The sequence below is a fragment of the Trifolium pratense genome, linkage group LG7, assembly GCF_020283565.1.
Source record: "Trifolium pratense cultivar HEN17-A07 linkage group LG7, ARS_RC_1.1, whole genome shotgun sequence".
Taxonomy (NCBI): Eukaryota; Viridiplantae; Streptophyta; class Magnoliopsida; order Fabales; family Fabaceae; genus Trifolium; species Trifolium pratense.
In genome coordinates this window covers 42,763,519-42,789,939 of record NC_060065.1, presented here as the reverse complement: position 1 = coordinate 42,789,939, position 26,421 = coordinate 42,763,519, and the positions used below count along the sequence as shown (strand labels likewise).

The following is a 26,421-nucleotide window of genomic DNA, read 5'->3' as shown; positions in this document are numbered from 1 at the left end:
CAATCATCATTAAATTAAGAATGTCAGATTTTATGAAATCTTTTTAATAAATAATTTCAGTTTTTATTTCTCTATTTGTCATAAGAAAAAAGAAATATCATCAATTAATTCCTTAACTCTTAAGAAAAAATCAAATAAAATTACTTGTTAATTGATAGGCCTAAAAAGAAATAAAGAAATATCATCAATTAATACCTTAACTCTTAAGAAAAAAATCAAATAAAATTACTTTTTAATTGATAGGCCTAAAAAGAAATAAAGAAATATCATCATTTAATACCTTAACTCTTAAGAAAAAAGTCAAATAAAATTACTTTTTAATTGATAGGCCTAAAAAGAAATAAAGAAATATCATCAATTAATACCTTAACTCTTAAGGAAAAAAGTCAAATAAAATTACTTTTTAATTGATAGGCCTAAAAAGAAATAAAGAAATATCATCAATTATTACCTTAACTCTTAAGAAAAAAATCAAATAAAATTACTTTTTAATTGATAGTCCTAAAAAGAAATAAAGAAATATCATCAATTAATACCTTAACTCTTTAGAAGAAAAAAAATTGAAAAAAATCAAATAAAATTACTTGTTACTAATTGATAGGCGAAAAAAGAAATTAAAAAATTCTAAATTATATGAAATATGTTTTTATGCGAAGAAAATTCTTCCTAAATTTTTATACATTCATCGTTTTATACACTTTATATTTCTAAATTATTTCTTTAAATAAGAAATAAATTCTAAAAATATAAATAAATCATAAATCCTAATAGAGTTTAGAAAATGTTACCACACTTCTGAAGATCAAACTTTGTTGATGTATTTTAATATCTTTAGTTTATTCTAATTTTCCTCCTTCTTCCAATCCTCACACTACAAAACTAATTCTGTTGTGTATGATTTTTTTTGGTACAAATTTATACTAGTATCTATAGGATTCTCAATTGCCTTTATTGTAGGTGTTTAATTTTTAACTCATAATTGTTCTTATTTCCTAATTCCAAATCTTCTGAACATTCACATTACATGTTTAGCATTTCTTTATCAAATTTGGTTATCCTTAATCAAATTACTAACCAATCCATATCCAATTTTAGTTTGCAAAATCCATTAAAAAAAAAAACCACACCACTCCAATAAAAAAACACCAATTATAAACCATAACCACATTTTGTAATTTGGTTTGGAATTGGTTTGAAAATTTAGGCCCAATAGCTAATTCAGACCCAATCTTCAATTTTTTAAAATTCTTTATTATATAATAAAATAATTAATTAAAAGAGGGGTGGAGGACCGGTGGTCAACGCCGGACCACCGGTGACCGGTGCGGCGGCGGGCAGAGGGTTCCGGCGGACCTCCAGCGACTTTCACGGCGGCCGGTGGTGGTGCTCCGGCGGTCGGCCACCACCAACCACCCATACTATTTTAATATTATTTTATTTTAAAAATCAGATTTTTAATAATTATTTTAAAAATAATTAAAAAAAATCAGTTTTTAATGTTTTTAATTTTTAAAAATAATTAAAAAAATCAGTTTTTTTTAAAATAATTATAAAATCAGTTTTTAATGTTTTTAATTTTTCAAAAATTTAGTATTTTAATTTTTTTCCTATTTATTAGTTTTTTTTGTATTTAAAAATCAGATTTTTTAATTTTAAAAATTACTCTTTTTTTAAATAATAAAAAATATTTTTAAAACAATATAAAAAATAAGTTTTCGGCTAAGTAAAAAATAATTTGGGTTTAAAAAAAGTATTTTGTGGGTTGATTATAAACTAATTCAATCATAAAATTAATGAAAAATTATGTTTTTAAAATAATTAATAAATCTATTTTTTTTTAATCAACTAATAAAAAAAATTAGTAAACTCAATCAGAAACAAACCCTAAGTGCTCCGCTCCTTGGAGAGAAGGGCGATTTTAGGCCATGACTGGAGGAAAGAGTAGCCGCGCCCAGAAATCAAGTCTCTCTATCTCTCTCTCTCTCTCTCTCTCTATCTCTCTCTCTCTCTCTCTCTCTCTCTCGTTGTTTTCATAATCTTTATCTTGCATCTAATTTCGTTTTTTTTTTCCGTTATTTTGCAGACAAGAGGTTTCAGGTTCGTATTAAGGTGTGTTTAATTTAACTTACTCAGATCAATGATACTAAATACTAATCTCTTCTATGATATATATGATTGGACATGGTCTGGTTGACAAAAATAACCTTGAAATTATTATGATCTTGGTTTGTGCATGCAAGGTTAAAAATTTACACTTAAATACATATACTTTGATTTGACAAATTTGGTTCCCTTGTATTTTCCAAGGGAACCTTTGGGAGTGGATTGAGGAAAACCTCCGTGGGTATCACTTCGTATGATTGGAATGTTAAATTTGTGGTGGTCTTGGGTTGTCTTTGGGCATCTAGAAACCAATATGTTTTTGACAACAAACAAATTACTTGTTGTTGTGTATAGAACTAATTGTTATATTAATTAATTATATCTTCTATTCCATCGTAGAAACGATTAGCAAGAAAAGCTCGTCAAAAGGCAGAAGAGGAGGCTCGTCAAAAGGCAGAAGAGGAGGCTTGTCAAAAGAAGCACGTCATAGAATATTTGAAATGGTATTGTATACCTGTGTGTGTGTGTGTGTTAGTCCCTTAGGAATTAACTGCTTTTTTCACATTCCTACTCATTCATTGGCAGGTTAATTCCGTTTGCTGCCCATCAACATTGGCTATCTCTGGAAGTCATTGCTAATGAAGTGAATACTGATGGCAATGAACAACTACAAAATTTGGTTCAGAGATTCTTGAACAAAGATATTACTGAAAAATCGATTATTCTTGACTTTGCACAGCAATTTTGTAAGGAATATGGAGTAGATACGGTAAGCTGATATGTATTTCCCAACATAATATGTATTATTAATTATTTTTTTATTATTATTATTATTATTATTATTATTATTATTATTATTATGTAATGGGTAGCATAAACTTATCTCTTCTTCATGATATTTTCTTACAATCGGTCTGGATTCAGTTCTCAACTGGATACATGTCAATCCATTAGTATGACAGTTCCATTCATTTTTTGTCTATAAGTGAGTGTTAACTTGGGTACGGGATTCAAACATAGCCATAGGTTCTCTTCTTAGGATAGTGTTTTCCTTTCCTTACTAAGAAACAAAGCAAACATGATTTTTGAATTTGATGAAATTTTGTAATCTGTGTATGCAGCTGGACTTTGAACATTATGATCCAAATTCACCATATCCCCCTCCTAGAAATAATCCATATATGCATATTGAAAGGGAGTAATTCAGAAGAAGAATCGTGCTCCGAGTGACAACACTACCTAAGTGGACTAAATACTATAGACTATGTGACGGGTGGAAAGGCCCCCAATCAATTGCTTTCTTATATGCATATGTAATTTCCTTTTAACTGGATGTAAAACATACCATAATCAGGTTTTGCTCTGTTTGTGTTAGCACCGTTCATTTTAATTCATTCTGTTTGATGATATTTGAAATTGAGCTGCACTGTGGGAATTTTATCCAATCTGTACGTTTCCGATGATTGTTTAAATAGTGTAATAAGAAGTTACATACTTACATACCAATGAGCTATTGGGGTGCAGAAACATACACCAAGTGCTGTAACTCTTAGAAATTGTAATTGGATGTCCTTCAGCAAGAGTAAATTAGGTATGTGAAGTTCCCTTATATCCTTGTTGCGTATTCATAAACTGTGTACCCTCCCCTAGGTCTATGGTGCACACCCTACTAGTGTCTGGTCTTGCTTGTTGAAAGTGCCAAACCATGTTTTGGGGCATTTAAACCTAACCAAATTAAACATGTACCAATAGAGAAGCTTGACAAGAAGAGGAAGACTGTCTCTAAGCATGTTTTGCAATTATTGTCGAGTTTAATTTCATTGTTGTATTGTTAATTTGATTTAGCAATTTGTAGAATTGATTGCATGTGTATCTATGTAGCTGATTATGACTAGTAGATTAGGTTGCAATTGTAGGACTGTATGCGTATGAACATAGTGCTCACATTATGAATATTTTAAAAGAATTCTTAGAATCACTTAATTTTAATCATGTGATGTTATTTTTTAGTTTGGATCAGTAAACTAATACATGCACCCCTTACGATATATCAACTTTGGAATGAATTCAATTAAAACATTTTGGAATTGTATGGATTAATTAGAAATGTTTGTTGTGTATGGGACTTTAATGTTACAGTCCTTCAATGTCAATATTCAAAATTGAGTTAAGGAGATAGAGACTGGTGTGCTTATTGTTACATACATGTCTACTTTTTTGGTAACATATGTGTATATTTTTTATTATGAAAAATGCATTGACATGCATTTTTTGTAACATAAGTGATTAGTGAGTTCTGATTAATTAGTAATTTGATATGATGTTCTTTTTTTACATTTAAACTAGTTATTTGATGGTGTCGGATCCTGATTATACCGAATTTGATAACTCTTCCAAGTGGTTGGGTGTCTCACAGTGATAATACTCCCTCCGGTCCTTTTTATAAGGAACACTTTGAAAAAATCACACAAACCAAGGAAACACATTTAACATAGTTATTTTCATTTAATACTCTTATAAATTTAAATTTATTCCATGTTTACCCTTATTTAATTACTTTTTATTCAACTAACTTACTTATTTTTAAATTCTCTTTCATAATAAATAAGGGCATAAGTGAAATTGAACATTTATAACATTTGAAAATTGGTCAAAGTTTCTTATAAAAAGGACCAAATTTTTTTCCCAAAGTGTTCCTTATAATAAGGACCGGAGGGAGTATTCAGTTATATTTTTGCATTGAACATCTGGCTTCTTAAATGTCTTCTATATTGGATTTCCTTTTGAACAAAGTAGTCTGCTTAATCTTTCACAAAAACAGGATAGGTGTGAGAGATGATTTGTTCTATGTTGGTGAAAGCTGATTTTGTTTAAAAGTGAAATGAACGTTTTATTCATCCATGTTTGGATAATTTCGTGATAAAAGTCATTTATATTAATGAATCAAATGTGTTTTTTTGTCTACAAAATGTGTATTTTAAGAGTGTTAATTTATCAAAATGGGTCTTTACTTTAGTATATAATAAGGCGCACCTTATCCTCTTTGCTCTATTTATCTATTTATTGTTAATTTATCAGAGAGATGATCAACATAATTAGCCGATTAATGGGATTTTTTTATTTATTTAACGGGTTTTTAATTGTATATATAAATAAATAATTACACTTAAATACAAGGTAAACGAGCCAAACATGTTTGCTCGTGTTTGGTCATTTTGCTTGAAGCAGTTTTGAAGGTTGTTTATTCCGCAGTAAAATCCCCAACACCAAACTCCACAAGTGGAAAAACTCTAGTCAGATCTATACAAATATGTTTCCCTCCTATCCATCCATATACCATAACATCCGCTGGTTGAAGTGTCGATCACGTAAGTCTATTATCAATAGGTCATATTCTCTAATGTCAAATTTTCTCAAATGGGAATAAATTGAGGGAAGTAGATGGGGCAAAATCTAATTTATTTTAGTGACCATCAAATGAAGATGGAAGCAAAAACAAGAATTTAGATTTATCAAAACTGTAACGAAGTAAAATTATGTTTGGTATCACAGTGAGAGTGTCACGATCAAAGTGATCCATACATGCACTACTAGATTTAAGTTAGAATTATAATAAAAATATATCTTTTAGGTTTAGATTTAAGTTAGAATAAAAAAATAATAATATCTTTTAGATTTAGATTTAAGTTAGAACAAAAAAAAATATATTCTGTTTTATTTTAAAACAGATATGCTTCTTTTTTTTTTAGGTTTAAATTACTATATAAACACCTATTGTAGCCATGAGGCAGATCACTTTTCAATAATAATATTTCAGAGTTTTCTCTCTATTTGGTGGATTCCAAATTTACACTCTGGTGGATTCCAGTTTTAATTCAAGAGTTTTATTTGGTTGATTCCAAATAATTCTCTTCCTGGTGGACTCCAGGAAACCTATCTATAAGGATTAGCGCTTGCTTTTCCTTTTCTAGCTTCCGACTGCGTCAAGTGGCATCAGAGCAGGCTCCTGTTCTTTTCACATCGTGATTAGCTATGGGAGATCAACCGGTTACTAGGGCAACATTTGACGGTTTAGATTCAAACGTCAAAATTCTATTGGATCATATGGCGGCGTTGTCAGCCAACAACAACAACAACAACGCCAACAACAACGACAACAATAATAACAACAACAACAACAATAACAACAACAACAACAACATGTACTATCATGATTACCAAGTGAAGGTTAATATTCCTTTGTTTTACGGAACAATTAGGAGTATAAGAATTTATAGACTGGCAAATTGATGTTGACAGATTTTTCGAAGTCGTGGACATCCTTGAAAGCAAACAGGTTAAGATGGTTGCGATCAGGCTGAAAGTATTGCAGCTGTTTGGTGGGATAGGCTCGTTCTTCAAAGACAAAGGCAAAGAAAAAACCCTATTCGGACTTGGAGAAGGATGAAACCATTGATGTTTGAAAGATTTTTACTTGTAGATTATGTTTGGTATCACGGTGAGAGTGTCACGATCAAAGTGATCCATACATGCACACTTCTTTATTGTAGGTGTTTAATTTTTAACTCATAATTGTTCTTATTTCCTAATTCCAAATCTTCTGAACATTCACATTACATATTTAGCATTTCTTTATTTGCACACATTATCTTTCTGGCTAAGAGTTGATAGTGTTTACCTTTTGCAGCTCAAACTTAGGCATACCCGGTGAAGGGAAGAAAGGGTTTCAACCTATCTCTTTGTTTTTAACCTTCTTTTGTGTTAACTTGGCCTAAGTATACTATGCTGAAAAGGGATTACACGTTTTTAGTTTTGAACTATATCATCTTGGTTTAATTGCAGAGACTAATTCACCGAGTCAGGTAGGACCACAAGGACGACAAGTTCCCCCTTAACATATTTAACATTGTTGCATCATCAAACCTGAATTTAAACTCGGGACCTTTAGTTAAGCTGATAGAGAACATTATAATCTCTGAATGCTTTTAGGCCGAGTGTGACCTCTCTTTTTTTATTGATAAAAGTACCCTCTATATTTTATTTGGACAAAAAGATATTTATGCTCGTAATATTTCATTCATAATAAGATGGTGAATACATGCATGAATATCAATCAACAAATAGTAGTTAAGAATGTAGCTGCTTTAGCGGAAGCATGACCTACCTCATTCGTTTGTCCTAGTTCAAACTTAACATGAGATATTCTATATAAAGAATAAAAAAACGCGTCTACATTTTATAAGAGTGTCTTTGAGCTTCGTATCGTCGTGTTGATACTTGTTGAAATGATCAACAACACACTTGGAATCCATCTCAAAATCAATAGACCATAGTCTTAATTCATTCACCCAATAACATAGCAAATAGGTGCAAACCAAGAAGTTTTCACTGGCACAAATTGACCAAATTCATGTATTACAAACCAATGGACCATGGTGATATTGTTACAGAAACAAATACCACAACAATAGCATACAAATGAAGCACATGATTCAAATAATATGATGCAACTCTAAATTCACAATAACTCAGAAGCTGAATAAAGTTCACCATCCATAAATTGGTTTCACTCACTAAATTGGAGAAAAATAATCTTCTGAGAAAAATTAACACATCAATCATATAGTTATTAGGATAGAATGTCGTCAACTTAACGTCCCAATTCATCTTCATCTTGACCAGTCCTAGCTGCGCTTTCGATTTTTGGTTCTTCTGAAATGGAAATTTAGATGCTTATTCAGTTAAACCAAAGAACTAAGAACATATATAAATATCTCATGCTATAGGAACAAAAGTTTGAGCTATCATCTACAACAAAAAGCTAAGATCGAGTAATTGGTGCACACGCTTCACTCTATTTTTGCTCGCACAAATATAGTACACACATAACAACTATATTAGTCGGCCCTTGAGCCGGATACAGAGTTTTCAAAACAAAAATATAGTATACACATAATAACTATATTAGTCTTCTCATACTTTCACTTATTGGATGAGCAAAATGGTTAAAAAGCTCTGAAGGTATAGTTCCTCCAAGCTTATTATGATAAAGATTTAGATATTGTAACTTTTGACAATTTCCTATACTTTTTTTTTTGACGCAACAGTTTCCTATACTTGGAGGATATTTCCTTGAAACATATTAAAAGTTAGAACTTGTCCAACAAAATAATTGTCAGGGGTATCAAATATTTTAATGGAAGAAGATGCATTTATGGAAGTGGGGATTGGACCTGAAAATTGATTGGCCCTAGAGTAGCATACCCAACTGTCCCTTTAATTCCAATTGAACTAGTATCCTTCCGGTAGCTGCCACCAATGGATAAGACAAGTCTTGCTATTCCAAAATCACTCACATGAGCAACCATGTCATCATCAAGAAGGATATTGTTTGGCTTTAGATCACATTCTTGGTGAAGATAATGTAATGCATCAGCAACATCGATAATTACGTTTAATGAATCTTTGACCAAGGCCCAATGTTGTTGGACGCTCTTCATTTAAAATATGATGTTTTCTTTCTAGAACTCTCATGTATCTTTTATACTCTTAAATATTCTAATTTTATCTTTGCTAAAAATTTTGGTTCGCAGAAATCGAAGTTTTTTCTAGTTCAAATTCAGGAAAAATTCGGTTAACAGAAACCGTTTTTTTTTTTCAAGGCAAAAAAAATTCGGTTTGTAACAATCGAAGTTTTTATTGAAGGGCAAAAAAGTAAATTCCAGGAGGGAAAAAGAACCATGAGGGGCCTAAAGAGAAAACATCTTAAAATGTTTGGCTTATCGTCTATTATTGTTGGGCATACTTTTGTACAATTTATTTTTGGCTTAAATGCACTTTTGATCCTCTATTTTCAAAAAAATGAAGTTTTGGTCCCCCTATTTTAAAAACCAACTTTTTAGTCCCCCAATTTTAACTTTTTTTGAGTTTTGATCCTCATCCCATTTTAGGGCTAATTTTGTTGATGTGGCATTGCCATTAATGCATATCAGCATCCACGTGGACAAATTTAATATTCATGTCATTATTTATTTTTAATTCAATAAAACTTATTTTATAAAATATTTTAATTATTAAAATTAGAGTATTTTTTAAAAAGAAATCAATCAAAAAATAATTCAAAAATCACACCAAACAATCCATAGCCCCCACTATCATCATCCACTTATCCAGTTATCTTGCTCTTCTTACCAACCCAGAAAACAAAATAATCATGTTTCATCATCATCATCATCATCATCATCATCATCATCATCATCATCATCATCATCGTAAACTCGTTATAATAAAAATTCCCAAAATTCACAACCTCTAATTTATTAAACCTAAGAAAAAACAAACAATCACAACATGGACATGGTCCTCTTTGATTCAAATCAAACTATTGCATATTGAAAGCAAGTTTTGTGTTTCAAGAACCTCCAACTTTCATCATCATCCAACTTTATATAAAACTAATCTAGAATTCAACTTCAAACTTAAAACAATTTCTGGGTTTTCATTCAAGCTCATCTAAAGTCATAGATAGTTTAAAGAGTATAAGTAATTTCTATTGAATCACAAAATCATCTCTAATTTCTTTTCGTTTTTAAAAATCCAGAAATTGTTGAGGTTGAACGGAAACCATAGGATTGGTGAAATCCATAAGGAAGCATTCTCTCTGATGGTGAATAAAATTCTAGTAGTTGAAGGTTTGATAATTAGGGTTTCAAATTTCATATTTTATAAGATTTAACAATTATTATTTCAGTTGAATATATAATTCTAATAATTAAAATATTTTATAAATAAAGTTTTATTGAATTTAAAAATATATAATAATGACATGGATATTAAATTTGTCCACATGAATATTGTCACATCATTAGTTACAAGGTCACATCAACAAAATTAACCCCAAAATGGGATGGGGGATCAAAACTCAAAAAAAATAAAAATAGGGGGACTAAAAAACTGGTTTTTAAAATAGGGTAACCAAAACTTCATTTTTTTAAAAATAGGGAGATCAAAAGTGCATTTAAGCTTTTATTTCTTTTGTACAATTTATTATCATAGGAACATATATGTACTTATATTGCATCGCATGGGTGATTCAATACAGAGTACTACGTAGAAGCTGTAAATAATTGTTTTGCTATGTCTAAAATTTAGTGAAGGTATTATGTAAAGAATAATTTAGTTAATGTGAAGGAATGATTTGGTTCGAAAGGTGCCTAATTCTTTTAATGAGTAAACAATTATTTACATTCAACAAGAAAACTCTGAGCTACTTTTTTTGGAGGTTCGAGATCTTTACAGAACAACATTATCTTCTGTCCCAAGATTTCCTCTATACACAGAACCAAAACTTCCTGAACCTATCGGTTCCTTGATATAAGGTTTGCTATGAAACCTTAATTAGTTGATCAATTGTCGGTGAATCAAAATATCGTTTTTTATTTCTTTTCCTCATTCAATATAAGCTCAAAAATAAGCTAATTCAAACCGAAAGATATTACATTACAAAACAGGAGTTAAGTACAAGGTGTGCTTACCAAAAAGAGTTTACACGAAAAATAAAGAGATCAAAATAGCCTCAAGGCCTAACTAAGTCAAATTTTAACCCCTAAATATGGATTAGACCACCACAAGTTGAAATCATAATAAAAGTCATGCTTACGACTCTTCAGCCAAATCATAATATTTTCTTCATTCTTAATCTCTTCTTTGTTTACTTATGCTCTTGATTATTATGTTCTTCTTTGATATTTTCTTCACTCTTTTAATTCTCTCTACCATGATCATTTTCTTGGCTTGAAGGAAGTTGATAAGGTCTTGTAGACACTCTGTAGCATCAGCATCCTTTGTAAGCTCTTCAGCAATTTCAGCTGGAGTAATTTTAACTTCTCCTAGAAGCACTTCAATCTTTTCATAGAGTTCATGTTCAGTAATGCAAAGGTAGTTGGTGGCTAATTGCTTAAAAGCTGAAAAGTTGCAATATGATAAGTGAATTTGCTTATCCATTCTACCAGGCCTTAGAAGAGCAGGATCAAGTCTTTCTTTATGATTTGTTGTGAAAACAATTATGTGTTCCTCTTTACAGCATGACCAAAGACCATCTACAGCATTCAATAATCCAGAAAGTGTTACCTGTAGAAACATCATCAACAAACTTTAGGTTATCAAAAATTATTTGACATTTAAAAAAATAATATGATGGAGTTGCATTCAATTAGTCCTTCATCTTATTGAAAAAGTTATACAATAAATTCTTTATTTTTTATTTTTGAATAAAAAATGTTCAGGTGAGTTGTATCTTAGAAACTCAAAAAGGTCTAAGTACTTATAGTTACTCACCGAATAAGTTTTTACGTCCACGATGGGAATATGTTTTTCAAACTGAAAATATTTGTGATAGATTCTAGCTAGCTAGGCTAGGCTCACTATTTATCCGTGTGGAGGTATCAGTCGCATCTTACCAATTGACCTTCGTCGGCTAAATTTTATGCCGGCCAAATAGGATGGGTCGCAACTTTACCGATCAAATCAAATGTCATACGCTAAACACAATTAATTATATCTAAACTAGACTTATGTATGTCATATACATCTAAATCTTTTCTAGGTTTTCGCTACCTTTGGCATTTTGGTATGAAGGAAACTTAAAGTTGATTGATAGATATATTTTAAAGAGAATTGCATACCTTATTGTGTTCATTATTAACCACTTCTTCATCTTCTCGATTCTGCAAATTAATAGTGCAATCAATATCCTCGATCACGAGTATTGAACGGTTTGACATGCCTAGAATCATTTCCCTCAAGCCCCTATTATCGCCAACCGTGGTGAGATCCAAGTCATAGATATCATAGTTGAGATAGTTAGCCATCGCTGCAATCAAGCTTGATTTTCCGGTACCAGGAGGACCATACAACAAGTAACCGCGTTTCCAAGCTTTCCCGGTTCTTCTATAAAACTCTCTAGCTCTCACAAATTTGTCCAAATCATCCACAATTTCCCTTTGAAGCTCTTCATCAATTGCAAGAGTGTTGAAACTCATTGGATGGTTGAACTTAGGAGGTTCAGAAGACCAACTATCATAGTAATTTGAATGAATTTTGATTGCCATGTCTCCTTGTTTAATTTTTTTCGCTATATCCATCACATAAGGTAAATACGAATCGAAGATCTTGTTTTTGTGTTTCTTGTGAAAAGTTAGCTCATAGGATCGTATTTCTGACAGGGGCGAGGAGTCGTAATCGGAATGTTGAATCCGTGACGAGTCAACTTCTATGCAAATTAGTTTCCACTTTACACTAATACCTTCAAAATTATCACTCACTTCTTCATTTTTATCTATATTGAATGAAAGATTTTTATGATCCTCTGATTTGTTGACTTTAACTCGTTCTACGGACACAGTTGCTTTAGTTCCTAGGTAGATTTGTGCAGCCTCAAAAACTTGGTTTCTTGCCCTTCCTTGAAATTCTTCAATAACTATGGTGAATTGCGCCGAGAAATGGCGAGAAAGATGATGAAGTGCAGATTGAAAAATGTTTAGGACCTCATGAGGAATGAGTTCATTTGTGATGGTCCTCATTAACACAATTGAGGCCATTGCCGATACAATTGGCTTGGTATCGAACATTGTTGAGATTTGGATCGTTGATGAAGATCAGACGATTGAAATTCTAGATCAAAAACAAATATGAGAAATGCTTTCAAAATAAAATATAATTTTCTTTCAAATAGAGTGTACAACTAAATATATAGTTGAAACTATACTATGAATGGCATGCATAGCGATCATTAAATTAAGAATGTCAGATTTTATGAAATCTTTTTAATAAATAATTTCAGATTTTATTTCTCTATTTGTCATAAGAAAAAAGAAATATCATCAATTAATAACTTAACTCTTAAGAAAAAAATATTTTTTTTGAATAAAATCAAATAAAATTACTTGTTAAGTAATAGGCCTAAAAAGAAAAAAAGAAATATCATCAATTAATACCTTAACTCTTAAGAAAAAAATCAAATAAAATTACTTGGTAATTTATAGGCCTAAAAAGAAATAAAGAAATATCATCAATTAATACCTTAACTCTTAAGAAGAAGAAAAATTGAAAAAAAATTAAATAAAATTTTGTTTTTTTTCTGATAAACAAATAAAATTACTTTTTTTTTTTACTTAAAACAAATAAAATTACTTGTTAATTGATCGGCCTAAAAACAAATTAAGAAAATTCTAAATGATATGAAATATGTTTTTATGCGAAGAAAATTCTTCCTAAATTTTTATACATTCATCGTTTTATACACATTGTATATCTAAATTATTTCTTTAAATAAGAATTAAATTCTAAAAATATATGTAAATCATAAATCCTAATAGAGTTTAAAAAATGTTACCACACTTCCGATGATCAAACTTTGTTGATGTGTTTTAATTTCTTTAGCTGCTTCTGATTTTCCTCACACTACAAAACTAATTCTCTGTTGTGTGTGAATCTTTTTGGTACAAATTTATACTACTAGTATTAGTATAGGTCATTCTCAATTGCCTTTCTTGTAGGTGATTAATTTTCTACTCAGAATTTTTCTTATTACTTAATCTTCTAACATTCACATTACATTTTTAGCATTTCTTTATTTGCACACATTATCTTTCTTCCTAAGAGTTCAAACTGTGAGGCATACCCAGTGAAGGGAAGGAAGGGTTCTTACCTACCTCTTTATTTTTTACCTTCTTTTGTGTTAACTTTGGCCTAAGTATACTATGCTAAAAAAAGAATGCAAATTTTATTTTGTGAACTATATATCACGTAGGACCACAAGGACGAGAAAGTTCCCCCTTAACATATTTAGACTTTTTCTTCTCGTGCCCATTGGAAGTCCTCGTTCGCCCTTGAAAATTTCAAAAATAACACTCTCACTACTTAAGTAGCCAACTCAGGGGGCACAAAATCTGGAAAACAAAACAGTCTGCATCCTAGAATGCGAACCTTATAAAATAGGAGGAGAATGAAGGGGAGAAATACAAAATAGTAGATTTTACAAGGTTTTCATTCTAGGATGCGAACTATTTTTTCCCCAGTTTTTGCTATTTACACACTCACTACGTTGCGAAGGGGTAGGATTGGAAGGTCGAGAGACGCGTGTGAGACTCAGGAGGCTCGAAAAGAAGGAATCGCATATTTAAGACTGTTGCATCATTATAGCTTGATTTAAACTCGGAACCTTTGGTTAAGCTAATAGAGACCATTAACATCTTTTTTTATAAAAGTAGTACCCTCTTTTATTTTGACAAAAAGATATTCATAAGTTCATAATATTTCATTCATAATAAGATGGTGATGAACACATGTAAGAATATCAATCAACAAATAGAAGCTAGTTAAGGATGTCGCCACTTTAGCAGGAGTATGAACAACCTCATTCACTTATCTTCCAACAAACTTAACATGAGATTTCCGATATAAAGAATGAAAAAGGCATCTACATTTATAAGTGTATCTTTGAGCTTCTTCGTATCGTTGTGTCGATACTTGTTGAAGTGATCAACAACACACTTGGAATCCATCTCAATCAATAGACCATAGTCTTAATTCATGCACCCAATAACATATAGCAAATAGGTGCAAACCAAGAAGTTTCCACTAGCACAAATTGACCAAATTCATGTATTACAAACCAATGGTGATATTGTTACAGAAACAAATACCACAACAATAGCATACAAATGAAGCACATGATTCAAATAAAATGATGCAACTCTAAATTAACAATAACTCAGAAGTTGAAAAAAGTTCACCATCCATAAATTGGTTTCACTCACTAAATTGGAGAAAAATAATCTTCTGAGAAAAATCAACACATCAATCATATAGTTATTAGGACAGAATGTCGTCAACTTAACGGCCCAATTCATCTTCATCTTGACCAGTCCTAGCTGCGCTTTCAATTTTTGGTTCCTCTGAAATGGAAAATTATATGCTTAATCAGCTAAACCAAAGAACATATATAAATAACTCATACCATTGGAACAAAAGTTTGAACTATAATCTACAACAAAAAGCTAAGATCGAGTAATTGGTGCACGTGCTTCACTCTATTTTTTGCTCACTCAAATATAGTATACACATAATAACTATTAGCACCATGGTTATCAAATCAAGATTCAAATTGCGTTGGAAGACTTATGTTCTGAATTGTAATGAATCTAAATTCAAAATGAGATTCATATCCAAAATAGATACACAATAGAGATTCATATCGATTAGGTTCAGTTTTGTATCGAATCAAAATATGACCCACACATATCATAAGATTCTGATGATCATGATTAGGACCAATAAGAAGCAACTTAAAGATGGTAAAAAATGACGGACACTGATGTGTGCATGTGCGTGTGTGGAAGCCATATAAGTCATATCTTACCACTATCTTCTGGGATATCAGAAGTCCATAAATTAAGGTTGTCTCGCAACAGCTGCATGATCAAGGTACTGTCCTTGTAAGAATCTTCATTTAGGGTATCCAGCTCCGAGACGCCATCATCAAAGGCTTGCTTTGCAAGGTGACATGCCCTGAAATCAAGATACAAAAAATGACGATTTTGCGCCCACCTTGTTACTCATTAACACAAACATTCGTGCGTACCTTTCTGGTGAATTCAATATCTCATAATAAAACACTGAGAAATTTAGGGCCAGACCCAATCGGATAGGATGCGTAGGTTGTAATTCATTCTCAGCAGTGGCAGATGCCGTCTGCAAATAATCAAAACTCAACAGTTTATGTTTTCGTCTGGACCTAGAAATCTTTAAATTTTTCTCCACTAACACGAATAACTTAAAGAATATGGGAAAAATCTATTTTAAGAAATTAAGAGGAACAAAAAAAAATCTCTTTATTAGCAAGAAAAAATCCATTCTATACAACAAACAAGCATTCAAAATGATGTAAGAAATTACAACTGCCAGGGACGAACCATCTACAATAGGTCAAGTCCTCCATCATATGACAGATTAGTGCATAACATGTGACTTGACAGACATGGTTAGCACTAAAATTATGGATGTAAATCCAAATGAAGTTCTCCAACAAAGCACTTATGTACTAACCACTTATGTACTAAAAAGGACTAGACAGTAAATTAACATAATTACATAACACCAAATCCTGTAAAAATATAAAGCACAAAGATTTTCAGATAAACTTCTTAAACATATATCAAAGGTACTCATGCATAGCTGGATCTTAGTGGACATAAGATGGACGAAAACATCCCCATCTAACCCACCGATACAAGATTATTAATGCGTGATAACTTTCCTGATAAATTACAAGCCAGCGAAGGTCTTCAATCAATAAATATGAAAAAGTACTACAGAGTTAATCGAGTAAATGAGAATCTTGGTCCACAAAATTTTAAGAGGCGGGCAATTTAGTCCCTCAAGTTTATGAAATAGAAAATTAGTCTCTTAAAGATCAATCAAGTCCCTCAACAAAAATTATTCTTAAGTAAACATCTATCGAAAGCTATGAAAGACCTACATATCGACTTGATCAGTCTATTGTTGTATTACGACAAAGTTTGTCGTAATATAACAAAGTACCAAGTTGGCTGAAATGGTTCCATTTAAGGGACTAAATTACTATTTTCACAAATTTGAGGGACTAAAAAGATCGATCATTACAATTTCAAGAACTAAAATGCTGATTTATCAGAGTTAATTTTTGTTACTTCAAGTAAATTATAAATACCTGATATGCTTGAAGCGACTGATCAGCTACCTCTTTCTTTTCGTTACCATCTTTAAATTCAGCTAAATAGCGGTAATAATCTCCTTTCCTGCATCCAAACAAACGCTCAAAAAAGTACTTTCGAAATCCAAAATATAACAAAAACAAAAGTACTTAATTAAATAACTCAAAAACAACTAAACCAAACAGAAAACAACATACATCTTATAATAAAACACTGTGGATTCAGCAATATTAGTCGACGGAATAAGATGCTCATCTAAAAGAATCATAATGTCATTGCAAATGTTGGACAACTCCAACTCCACCTTCTGTCTGTAATCCTTAATACGCTTAACATTCAATTCATTCCCTTTCGATTCTTCTTTCTGCTCAATTGATGATAGGATCCTCCATGAAGCTCTCCTTGACCCGACCACATTCTTGTACCCAACAGAGAACAAATTTCTCTCTTCCACACTCAATTCAACATCCATCTTCGCCAGTTTCTTCATTGCTTCCACCATTTCTGCACATCACATTACTACATCACTAAAAAATCTTGAATCAATTTATAACAAAAAAACTACTAACACCTCGGCTTGAAGGCGTTTTTGTTTCTAGTGTGTCAGACACGGACCTGATACATGTAGTTACATTCAATCAATTTCATTTTCTTACATTATTATCAGTGTCTACGTGACACAATACCCAACACATGTGGTTACATTTATTCAATTTCATTTTCTTAAATTATTACCAATTTCTTCATTGCATCCACCATTTTTGCACACCACATTACTACATCACTAACTACATCATCTAATAAAATATTTAATCAATTCATAAAAATAAAAATAAAAAACTACTCACCTCGGCTTGAAGACATTTCTAGTGTATGACACAAACATGATACTCATACATGTGGTTACATTTAATTACGTCTATTTTCTTAAATTATTATCTGTGTCAAAGTGTCGTGCCATGTCATGTTTGGTGTCTAAGACTAAGATTCATAGGGAAAAATCATTGCACAAACAATCTTGTAAATCTAAAAAATATTATCTCTCTTTTTCACAAGATGATGATATGGGCAAGTAAAAGTTAAGTAATGGGTCAATGAAATTAAGAGAAAAAATGTGAACTTTTTTGTAAAAATTGAAACTTTATGAGAACAAAGAATGTAATAAGGAAAAAAGAGAAAATGGGTATGAGTAAAAAGTTGGTAAAACACAGAATGGAAAATGAAAAGAAGCTAAAATGAGGAACCAAAAACAGAGTTCAAAGTTCAAACATCATAGTAAACATCAAAAGAGATGGAGAGAGAGAGAGAGAGAGAGAGAGAGAGAGAGAGAGAGAGAGAGAGAGAGAACCATCATAGCGTTCAGCTTGTTCTGCTAGCTTGGCAACATAGACAAAGTTCTCACGGATGTTGGTGGAAGAAGACATGGCTGAGTGTGGAGTGGAGTGAGAGAGGAACCGCAAGTGGAAGGAAAGGTAGATACAGTTTTTTTAAGGTTTGGGAGAGATTATAATTAACCTGCTTTTGCCGGTGACAAAAGTTGAAAGTGAGAAGAGTGGATGTGGGCTCCACTTCCCATGCTTACAAACAATTGTTTACGTCATCGTGTATTTTTTTCACATTCAATCTCAACTTCCGTTCCATGGTTTATTACTTCATTCATTCGTACCAAAACTTTTTTTTTTTTTTTTACCAAGGTTAAGAAATGATAAGTAAAATTATTTTTACCCTTACTTTATTAAGAAAAAGAAAATATATTTAATTAAGGGTACAAATGGTAAAGTATCACCAAATGTAAATTGATTTCTTAAAAAGACTAAAGATTTGGGACAAAATTAAAAAACTAAAAAGACTAAATATTTAGGACGGATGGAGTATTATTTAGTCATAGTGAATTTGAGATTTTTTTTCTTTCACCATCAGTTTAATCTGGTTCGGGGTCAGTTCCGGCATCAAGTGGTTCCAGCTCCCTTCCGATCGCGGTTGCGGGGGTAAATCGTAAAAATTTTGGTGCTCTTAAATATGTGATATTCTGTTGGAAGAAAAACAAAATTCATTTTATAAGAGCAGAGGTTACCATAACTCTTAGAATAAAACCATTTTCAAGAGGAAAATTGAATCATGTCAACCAGTTGTTCAATGTCGACTGTCTTATAAAAAAAAAAAATCATTTCGAGCCTTTCAAATAGACCACAGAATGGATTGTCATACCAAAGTCAAACATACCTAATCTTAGCTCTATCCCATAAATCTACAAAGACAGATAAATGGCCCAACAAATTCTTAGATAATACTAACTCTGAACCTAAACCACCTACAGACCTTGTATAACACCGCAGAAGTATAACGTATGAGGGGTCGAGTTTAAAAGTAAGAAAAACTTAAATTTTGCAAGTATAAGATATACAATAAATTATAAGATAAATGTAAAGTTTGATATTGTGAATTTGTATTTTATTGTCACTTTTTTTAAGTCGGATATTTTTGTCTCTCGATTTTCATATTTATTGTAATTTTAGTCTTAACTCATGCACTTTGCCATCAAATTGCAATTTTTTGCATAAAAAATGTGAATTTTGGTCTCAAAAAAGATATTTTGTCTTTCAATTCAACATTTCAATAGTAAATTACCCTTTTTGGTACAAAAAAAAAAATACAATTTTTTACTTAGAAAAACATGTTGAGTTCAAATTTACACCAAATGTAAAAACGGGACGAGGGCTTAGGCCCCTTTTGTAACCCAAAATAAAAATAGGGCCAAAATTTTTAATTAAAAAACGGGATCATTAATATGAGTTTAATAAAATAGGGAAACTAAAAGTGAAATTAAACTAATAATATAATATCATACTAGGATAAAAAAAATTAAAAAATTATGTAGGTTTGCCATGGCCTCTGTTGGTCCACTTTCTACCTCCGACCCTATTAATGGTAGTGCTTCGTATCACTTTTACTTTTTGGATAATGTTAACTTGTGCCCTTAAGGGCACATGTTAAGAAGATAAATGTGGAAAAAATTTATTAAACTTGTGGTGTATTCAATTCTCTAAACATTAAATGTTTTCTATCATTAAATGCTATATTTCTATTTTTAGGTAGCTTAACATGTGCCCTTAGGGCACAAGTTAACATAACCCTTACTTTTTAATTCATCTACCCTCAGTCACCACCAAACTATTTTTATAACTGAGAGTTTTTTTTTATTTAAAAAATAAAATTATATTCATTCAAATTGATAAAATACAACAAATACAACCACATATTTAACATTGTTAAAAACATAAAGCATGAATCTGAGAACAAACTTACATTATCCAAGTTAATAGCTTACGACAAATAATATGATGAAATTAAAGTGACCGAAATATTCATAACTTTGGATCTGCGACGTTGATGCACAAATCTTTGATTAAATACGTAATTGACTAAAGTCGGTCTTTCAATAGAAATCAAATGAACACTGCAACAATATGAAAAATCAAATAGCGCCGCACAAGACGACCAACAACACAACATGCCGCACTCATAAGACCAAATCACGAAGAAAAAAAAAACAAGAAATAACTTGATCAATGTGAAGATCACTTATTTATATTAAAAGAAGAAGAAGAAGAAAACTGATGTAGATGGATTATTCTAAACCAAAAATGACCTAAAATTTTGCTTGGGTTGTTCGAACTGTACAACGAAAACTAGAACTTCGACCCGTGCGGTGTACGGATCTAATTAGTTAATAATATATAACAAAAAAATTTGTAATATTAAAAGGTATTTTTTTAAAAAAAATATTGTAAGTAAAAAATGCGAGTTTGATTTCCACGGTAGACAAATTCTATTTTTCTTTATAGTTTAAAACTGCAATAAAAAGAGAAAGAAAATGAGAGGGAAAAAGATTAGGTTTAGGGTTAGCGTATCAGAATAAGCTTAGAATATATAAGAAAAGATTATAAATGCATTTAATATTAGGTTAACATATTATGATTTTTAACTTTAATTACAATTGAAGCACATGCTCTAGTGGTTGAAAAACTTTATTGTAAGCAAAAGATGCGGGGTTGATTCCCATCGTAGACAAATTAATTTTTTTAAATATAAAACTGCAATAAAAAGATAGGGAAAATGATTAGGTTTAGAGTTAGCTTATCGGAATAAGCTTAAAATATAGAGTTTAATTGATATGCACTGACGGTGTAAAATAGTTTTACACCATCGTCCAATAAATAACAATCATTTTGCCATGTCATGTCAAGAAAGTGAGGTGAAGTTGGGTGATGTGACGGAAAACATGATTGGTATTGGTTGACAGTGTAAAATTATTTTACACCGTCGGTGCATATCAATTAAATCCTAAAATATAATATTAGGTTAACATATTATGATTTTTAACTTTAATCATAATTGAAGCACATGTTCTAGTGGTTAAAAAAACTTTATTGTAAGCAAAAGATGCGGTTTGATATTCTGATTATCATCTAATCAAAATTAAAAACAGTTACTTGACAAAAATAAATTAAAAATAGTTAAGTGCAATGATTTTTTTTTTTTACTAAAAGTTACAATTTTTTATTGTTTTTCAGTCACGACCCGTAAGAAAGTTTTTTTTTATATATAAAAATATATTCAGATGCAAATTACTCATAAAATTATTATTAAGCAATTATTTGGATGTTTCATCATATTATTATTTTCAGTTTCTCAGAGAAGTTTAAAGCAATAATTCTTTCAAAATAAAATGAAAGATGCAAAAGTGTACGAATGGTAGTTGGATCATACCTATCAAAAGGTGACACGCATGGTATCTATGTCTTTTTCAAGTGACTGTGATATTTGAGATATTTGGAGGTTGGGATTGGACTTATTAAGTGGCCATCAAAAACCATTATTGAACTTTCCTTTTTCGCATTTGTAAAAAAAAATTGAAACTTTCCTTTTTCGCAATATTTCTTGGTGAAGGTACACATATTATATGGACATGTATCGATATATGACTTATGTGGATGATTGTGATTGGTTCAGAAATAGTATTTAATATAGAAAAATTAATAAATAATATTTATAAACCAATCAAAATCATTCACCTTAACAAATTTATCTATATATATATATATATATATATATATATATATATATATATATATATATATATATATATATATATATATATATATACATAATATGTGTACCGAAGAATTCACTATATTTTTTCCGGTTTTTTTTACCCAAATAAATGTAATAATTGAAAAAAGTTGATAAAAGATACTATCTTCGTCTCTAATCGTGGAGATTAAGAGCATCTCCAATAATTAAATTATGCTCATGAAGATATTTTTATTTTATTTTTAGTTTTAATTTTTTATAGGAATAATTTTTTGTCAGTATTTGGCCAATCGTCATAATCGGAACAGGATTTCCTGCAGTAAACTTTTCACACAGTTTCACGCTGTGTTAAATAAGGACCGTCCGATCTAATCTGAATGGTTCAGATTGATTTGGACTGATTTTGTATAGATTCAATATGAACCGACCGATCTGAAATGGACGGATGAGATCTAAAACAGCGTGTAACTTTGTGATTTACAACTGCAGTAAATCTTGATCCGTCATAATCTTCTGAACGAAAGTTTGGAGTGTTTTATGCGTCATTCGTGATACATATTTTCTTGTCTCACATTGTTGAATTTTTAATTTAAAAAATCGTCAAAATAAATATTATTTATTCAAATTTTATTTTCAAATTGTATAATAGGAACATTGTACGTAATATGTAAAAGAGAAATGATAGATGCAGCGAAACAATATACCACGAATCCATTGTGATTTGCGAATGTTTTCTATTGGTTCATTGACCTGCATGTTTTCCATGACATACGTAAGTAACCTTTTCTTTTTTGCTTTCTGTGTCTTGAACACGTCAGCTCATGAAATTTTTCGGGAAGCATTTTTCACTATGTATAGCAGTGTTGTTTGTAAAATCGGGGTTTGAATCATGATTCTCCCACTTATTTATCTTGAAAAATGAAATCCTAATATTAAACTACTTGACAAAAAAAATAGTATTTATAAACCGTGAAAGTAATGCAAGTAGTACATTAAAAGCTTTCAATAACAGTTTACCATTAAAAAATAAAAAAATTCTTGTATTTGTATTGTTAACTCAACAAATAATATCAAGACCCTACCAAATAAATAAATAAATAAATAATATCAAGATTGTTAGGCAGTATATTCTGTTAGAAATAATATAAAACCATTGATATGACTCTATCCTAACAGCTTACGCTTTTGAGATAATTGGTTATTTGACATGATATCAGAGCCTCTATGACTAAGTGGTCTAGAGTTCGATTCCTGCTCCCCTCACTTTCTAATTAAAAAGTAAAATTTAAGGATATGGTAGGTGGGCCTATGCATTATCCACGCTTCAAGCCCAAACGAGCTCTTACGTGAGGGAACGTGTTAGAAATAATATAAAACCATTGATATGACTCTATCATAACAATTTAAATTTTTGAGATAATTGGTTATTTGACATATTCTCACTCAAATTCAAATATAGTTGTAAAGTTACATGCTTTTGAGAAGCTTTGCCTCAAGTTGACAACAACATTTGGTGGATCATTCAAGATAACCGGATATCTAGTCATAAAGATTGATCTTATATTTTGATCATATCATTCCTATGAGTAAAGAGGATTTTTTTTTCGTGATGAGTTATTATACAAGTGACAATTGAAATTGATCCAAGATTGATAATCTACTACCCGCCTCAATCATTTTTATTAGGCTCCCCCAAACAACAAAAAAATACGAACTTTAATACTAGCAAAATTTCTCTTCCAACCCTAGGTTTTTTTATACCCCTCAATCTACTTTTTTATCCCCGGTTTCTATATCCTAAAATATTGGTTTTTATAAACCGAAATATTTAAATTTTTGAAAATTTCGGTTTATATAAACTAAAGTTTTGCGATATAGAAACAGAAACGCTATTGATTTGTTCAGTTACAGCAATAAAAGTGTTACCGAAATTTACTTTATGTTTGAGCCTCAATAAGTGTACAAACCTCTAGCCAATGTTACAATGTTGATTTTAAGCCACCAATCTAAGAAAAAACGCAAAGTTTTGAGAGAGAGTTTTTGATTGAAAATTTTGGTTTCTATAAACCAAAATATTTAAACTTTTGAAAATTTCAGTTTATAGAAACTGAAGTTTTGCGAACCGAAAATCAAAGACAAAACGGGATTATTGAGGTCTATAAAAGAAACATCGGGTTGGAAGAGAAATTTTTTAATATTAGTATTATATTTCATTTAAGGCCCAATCACTATGCTCATTAACCACTCACCAAAAATAAATGTATCTTTTTATTTTTCAACTTTTCACTATCCTACTGACTTTGTAATTTTCACACACTCTCTCTTAATTTAACTTTTTTTTACGTCCTCTTCTTTTTAATTCTTTTCAATAGTGTTATTTATTGGATATTGGACGCAACATTTCTTTGTACATGACAATCTGGCACCAAAATCCTTCGCCATTAATACCAATATTTTGAAATATTCCGGTAGTTAAGTCTAGAGAAACTATGTCACCCTTTGTTTTTGTAAAAAAAAAAAAAAATACAATTGAGACCTGCTCGATAGGATGTTCAATGGAGTCATGTTTAACATTGAATAGTTTTGTCCACGAATATGTAACTCCAACTTGACTCAAGATCAGTATTGTAAAAGTTGTAGTCAGTTTGTTGTTACGTATCACGCCAATATGTTCGTCTAGGACACATAGAGTAATGTTGAAATCTTCCACGTCTTCAAGGAATGACGGTGTGATTGATATGATGTTGTTGCACATATTATATATGAAACTAAAACTGGTTTGTTGTTGTTTTCTCCTAAAAAAAATATTATTTGTTTTCCAATAACGGCAACATGGGATGTTAGCACTTATAGTTTCCAATGAATATTTTCTCAAACTAAATATTTGTCATATGAGATTCTACTGCGTCACACTATCAAACAATGTATGCGGTTTGTTCATTAGCTCAAAGTTAATGATTCTACTGAAGGATTTAACTTTATAGAAACCTTTCTCCCGTTTTGTTCATTAGCTCAAAGTTAATGATTCTACTACCAATGCCAAAACAAAATTTATTTAAATTACAAAAACTTCATCATAACACGGTCGGAAGTGTGGATAGTAGAACTAGAAATACGATCGACCGAGCTTTTCCCGGCTACGAACAGCGGTGGTTATATTTTAGAGAGATGACGACCGGTTTGAAGCCTTTATGGGGGAAAATAAGAAACAATGAGAAAAATTCGTTACCAAAAATTAAAATGAGAACATTAATATTAATTATATGTTTTCAACAAAGAAATTAATTACTCGCTTACCCTTTAATCTAAGCTTGTTTGAAAAGAAATCAAATGGCTTTTTGCCTAAAGCAACAAAGTGTATCATGCAAATGTACGCCTCATTTTTGAGAGGGTGTGCATTATCATTATCCGGGTTATGTTAATGCACATCCACTCACTTTTATGAAGGTGTTCATTAACAACCTACACCTTCAAATAAGACAAAAAGGATAATTATTTTTAGGCTTTAATGCAGTTTTGATCCCCCTATTTTGAAAAATCTGAACTTTTGATCCCCCTATTTTAAAACTCAGCACTTTTGATCCCCCTATTTTAGTTTTTTGTTAGTTTTAGTCCCCCACCTCAATTTGGTAAAACTTTTGCTAATGTGTCATGCTCACTGATGACGTGACATTGTACATGTGGACAACTTGCTATGATGATGTCAGAAAAATTGGTGACACACAATATTTGACCTATAGAGATGCATGTTTTGCAATGGGATTCCTTAAGATGATCGTGTTTACATCACTGCAATCAAAGAAGCAAAAGATTGGGGCTCGGGACACTATCTAAGGAAATTGTTTGTCCACATGTACAATGCCACGTCATCAGTGAGCATGACACATAAGCAAAAGTTTGACCAAATTGAGGTGGGGGACTAAAACTAACAAAAAACTAAAATAGGGGGATCAAAAGTGCTGAGTTTTAAAATAGGGGGATCAAAAGTTCAGGTTTTTCAAAATAGGGGGATCAAAACTGGATTAAAGCCATATTTTTAATTTAATAAAAAATTGAATTTATGGATAGAAATGTAATTTTATAAAAGAAAATGGGGAAGTGACGTAGGAACAGAGAAATGAAGAGAAAAAAGCTTTGCTACTTTTCTTGTTCCTTGTTATTTAACTTAACACCAATTTTTTAACTTTAAATACAAATTAAGCAATTTTATGGATTTCAATTGAAGAAATTTCGATAAAAAAATAAAATAAAATTCAACTGATCATGGGAACTTGGATAGAACCATTTTTTTGGGAATTTTGTGGAACCATCTAATTTTGTTTTTACACATTTGTGTTTTGCTCTCAAACACTTTCTCTTTGATGTGGGAAAAAAATGGAAAAGTGTGAGGAAACAACATCAAAATTACACTCCTATCTTCAAATTCCATTTTTTATTAAATTAAAAACAATTAACTTTTTGTCTTATTTGA

The 26,421-nt window shown here is 30.9% G+C and overlaps 3 protein-coding genes across 4 annotated transcripts; 1 reads left to right on the top strand and 2 right to left on the bottom strand.

Moving 5' to 3' along the window:
• The first annotated feature begins 1,879 nt into the window (after positions 1 to 1,879).
• On the top strand, positions 1,880 to 3,477 carry LOC123895068. Of its 2 annotated transcripts, none has more exons than XM_045945262.1 (5): positions 1,880 to 1,962; positions 2,084 to 2,109; positions 2,503 to 2,606; positions 2,689 to 2,872; positions 3,225 to 3,477. In XM_045945262.1, the coding sequence occupies exons 1-5, from the start codon at positions 1,926 to 1,928 to the stop codon at positions 3,303 to 3,305; spliced, it is 432 nt and encodes a 143-aa protein (XP_045801218.1). In that variant the 5' UTR covers positions 1,880 to 1,925; the 3' UTR covers positions 3,306 to 3,477. The 2 variants fall into 2 exon arrangements, with proteins under 2 accessions (XP_045801218.1, XP_045801217.1); XM_045945261.1 differs by having other exon boundaries at positions 1,911 to 1,971; positions 2,012 to 2,109.
• Positions 3,478 to 10,323: 6,846 nt separating this feature from the next.
• LOC123895067 (AAA-ATPase At3g50940-like) lies at positions 10,324 to 12,948 on the bottom strand. The gene is made up of 2 exons (XM_045945260.1): positions 11,787 to 12,948; positions 10,324 to 11,232 (listed from the first exon to the last, which is right to left on the bottom strand). The coding sequence occupies exons 1-2, from the start codon at positions 12,729 to 12,731 to the stop codon at positions 10,798 to 10,800; spliced, it is 1,380 nt and encodes a 459-aa protein (XP_045801216.1). The 5' UTR covers positions 12,732 to 12,948; the 3' UTR covers positions 10,324 to 10,797.
• A 1,770-nt stretch (positions 12,949 to 14,718) lies between these two features.
• On the bottom strand, positions 14,719 to 18,370 carry LOC123895066 (14-3-3-like protein D). The gene is made up of 6 exons (XM_045945259.1): positions 18,205 to 18,370; positions 17,054 to 17,360; positions 16,853 to 16,940; positions 15,746 to 15,855; positions 15,524 to 15,672; positions 14,719 to 15,059 (listed from the first exon to the last, which is right to left on the bottom strand). The coding sequence occupies exons 1-6, from the start codon at positions 18,278 to 18,280 to the stop codon at positions 14,998 to 15,000; spliced, it is 792 nt and encodes a 263-aa protein (XP_045801215.1). The 5' UTR covers positions 18,281 to 18,370; the 3' UTR covers positions 14,719 to 14,997.
• Positions 18,371 to 26,421: the final 8,051 nt, after the last annotated feature.

Coding starts and splice junctions, on each gene's coding strand:
- LOC123895066 (XM_045945259.1), bottom strand. CDS start 18,280: ATGTCTTCTTCCACCAACATCCGTGAGAACTTTGTCTATGTTGCCAAG. Junction 16,941..17,053: donor ACAGTGTTTTATTATAAGAT/GTATGTTGTTTT, acceptor GTTTGGATGCAG/GAAAGGAGATTATTACCGCT. Junction 15,856..16,852: donor AGTCGCTTCAAGCATATCAG/GTATTTATAATT, acceptor GATTATTTGCAG/ACGGCATCTGCCACTGCTGA.
- LOC123895067 (XM_045945260.1), bottom strand. CDS start 12,731: ATGTTCGATACCAAGCCAATTGTATCGGCAATGGCCTCAATTGTGTTA. Junction 11,233..11,786: donor TTAATAATGAACACAATAAG/GTATGCAATTCT, acceptor ATGTTTCTACAG/GTAACACTTTCTGGATTATT.
- LOC123895068 (XM_045945261.1), top strand. CDS start 1,926: ATGACTGGAGGAAAGAGTAGCCGCGCCCAGAAATCAAGTCTCTCTA. Junction 1,972..2,011: donor CCAGAAATCAAGTCTCTCTA/TCTCTCTCTCTC, acceptor TCTCTCTCTCTC/TCTCTCTCTCTCGTTGTTTT. Junction 2,607..2,688: donor GTCATAGAATATTTGAAATG/GTATTGTATACC, acceptor ATTCATTGGCAG/GTTAATTCCGTTTGCTGCCC.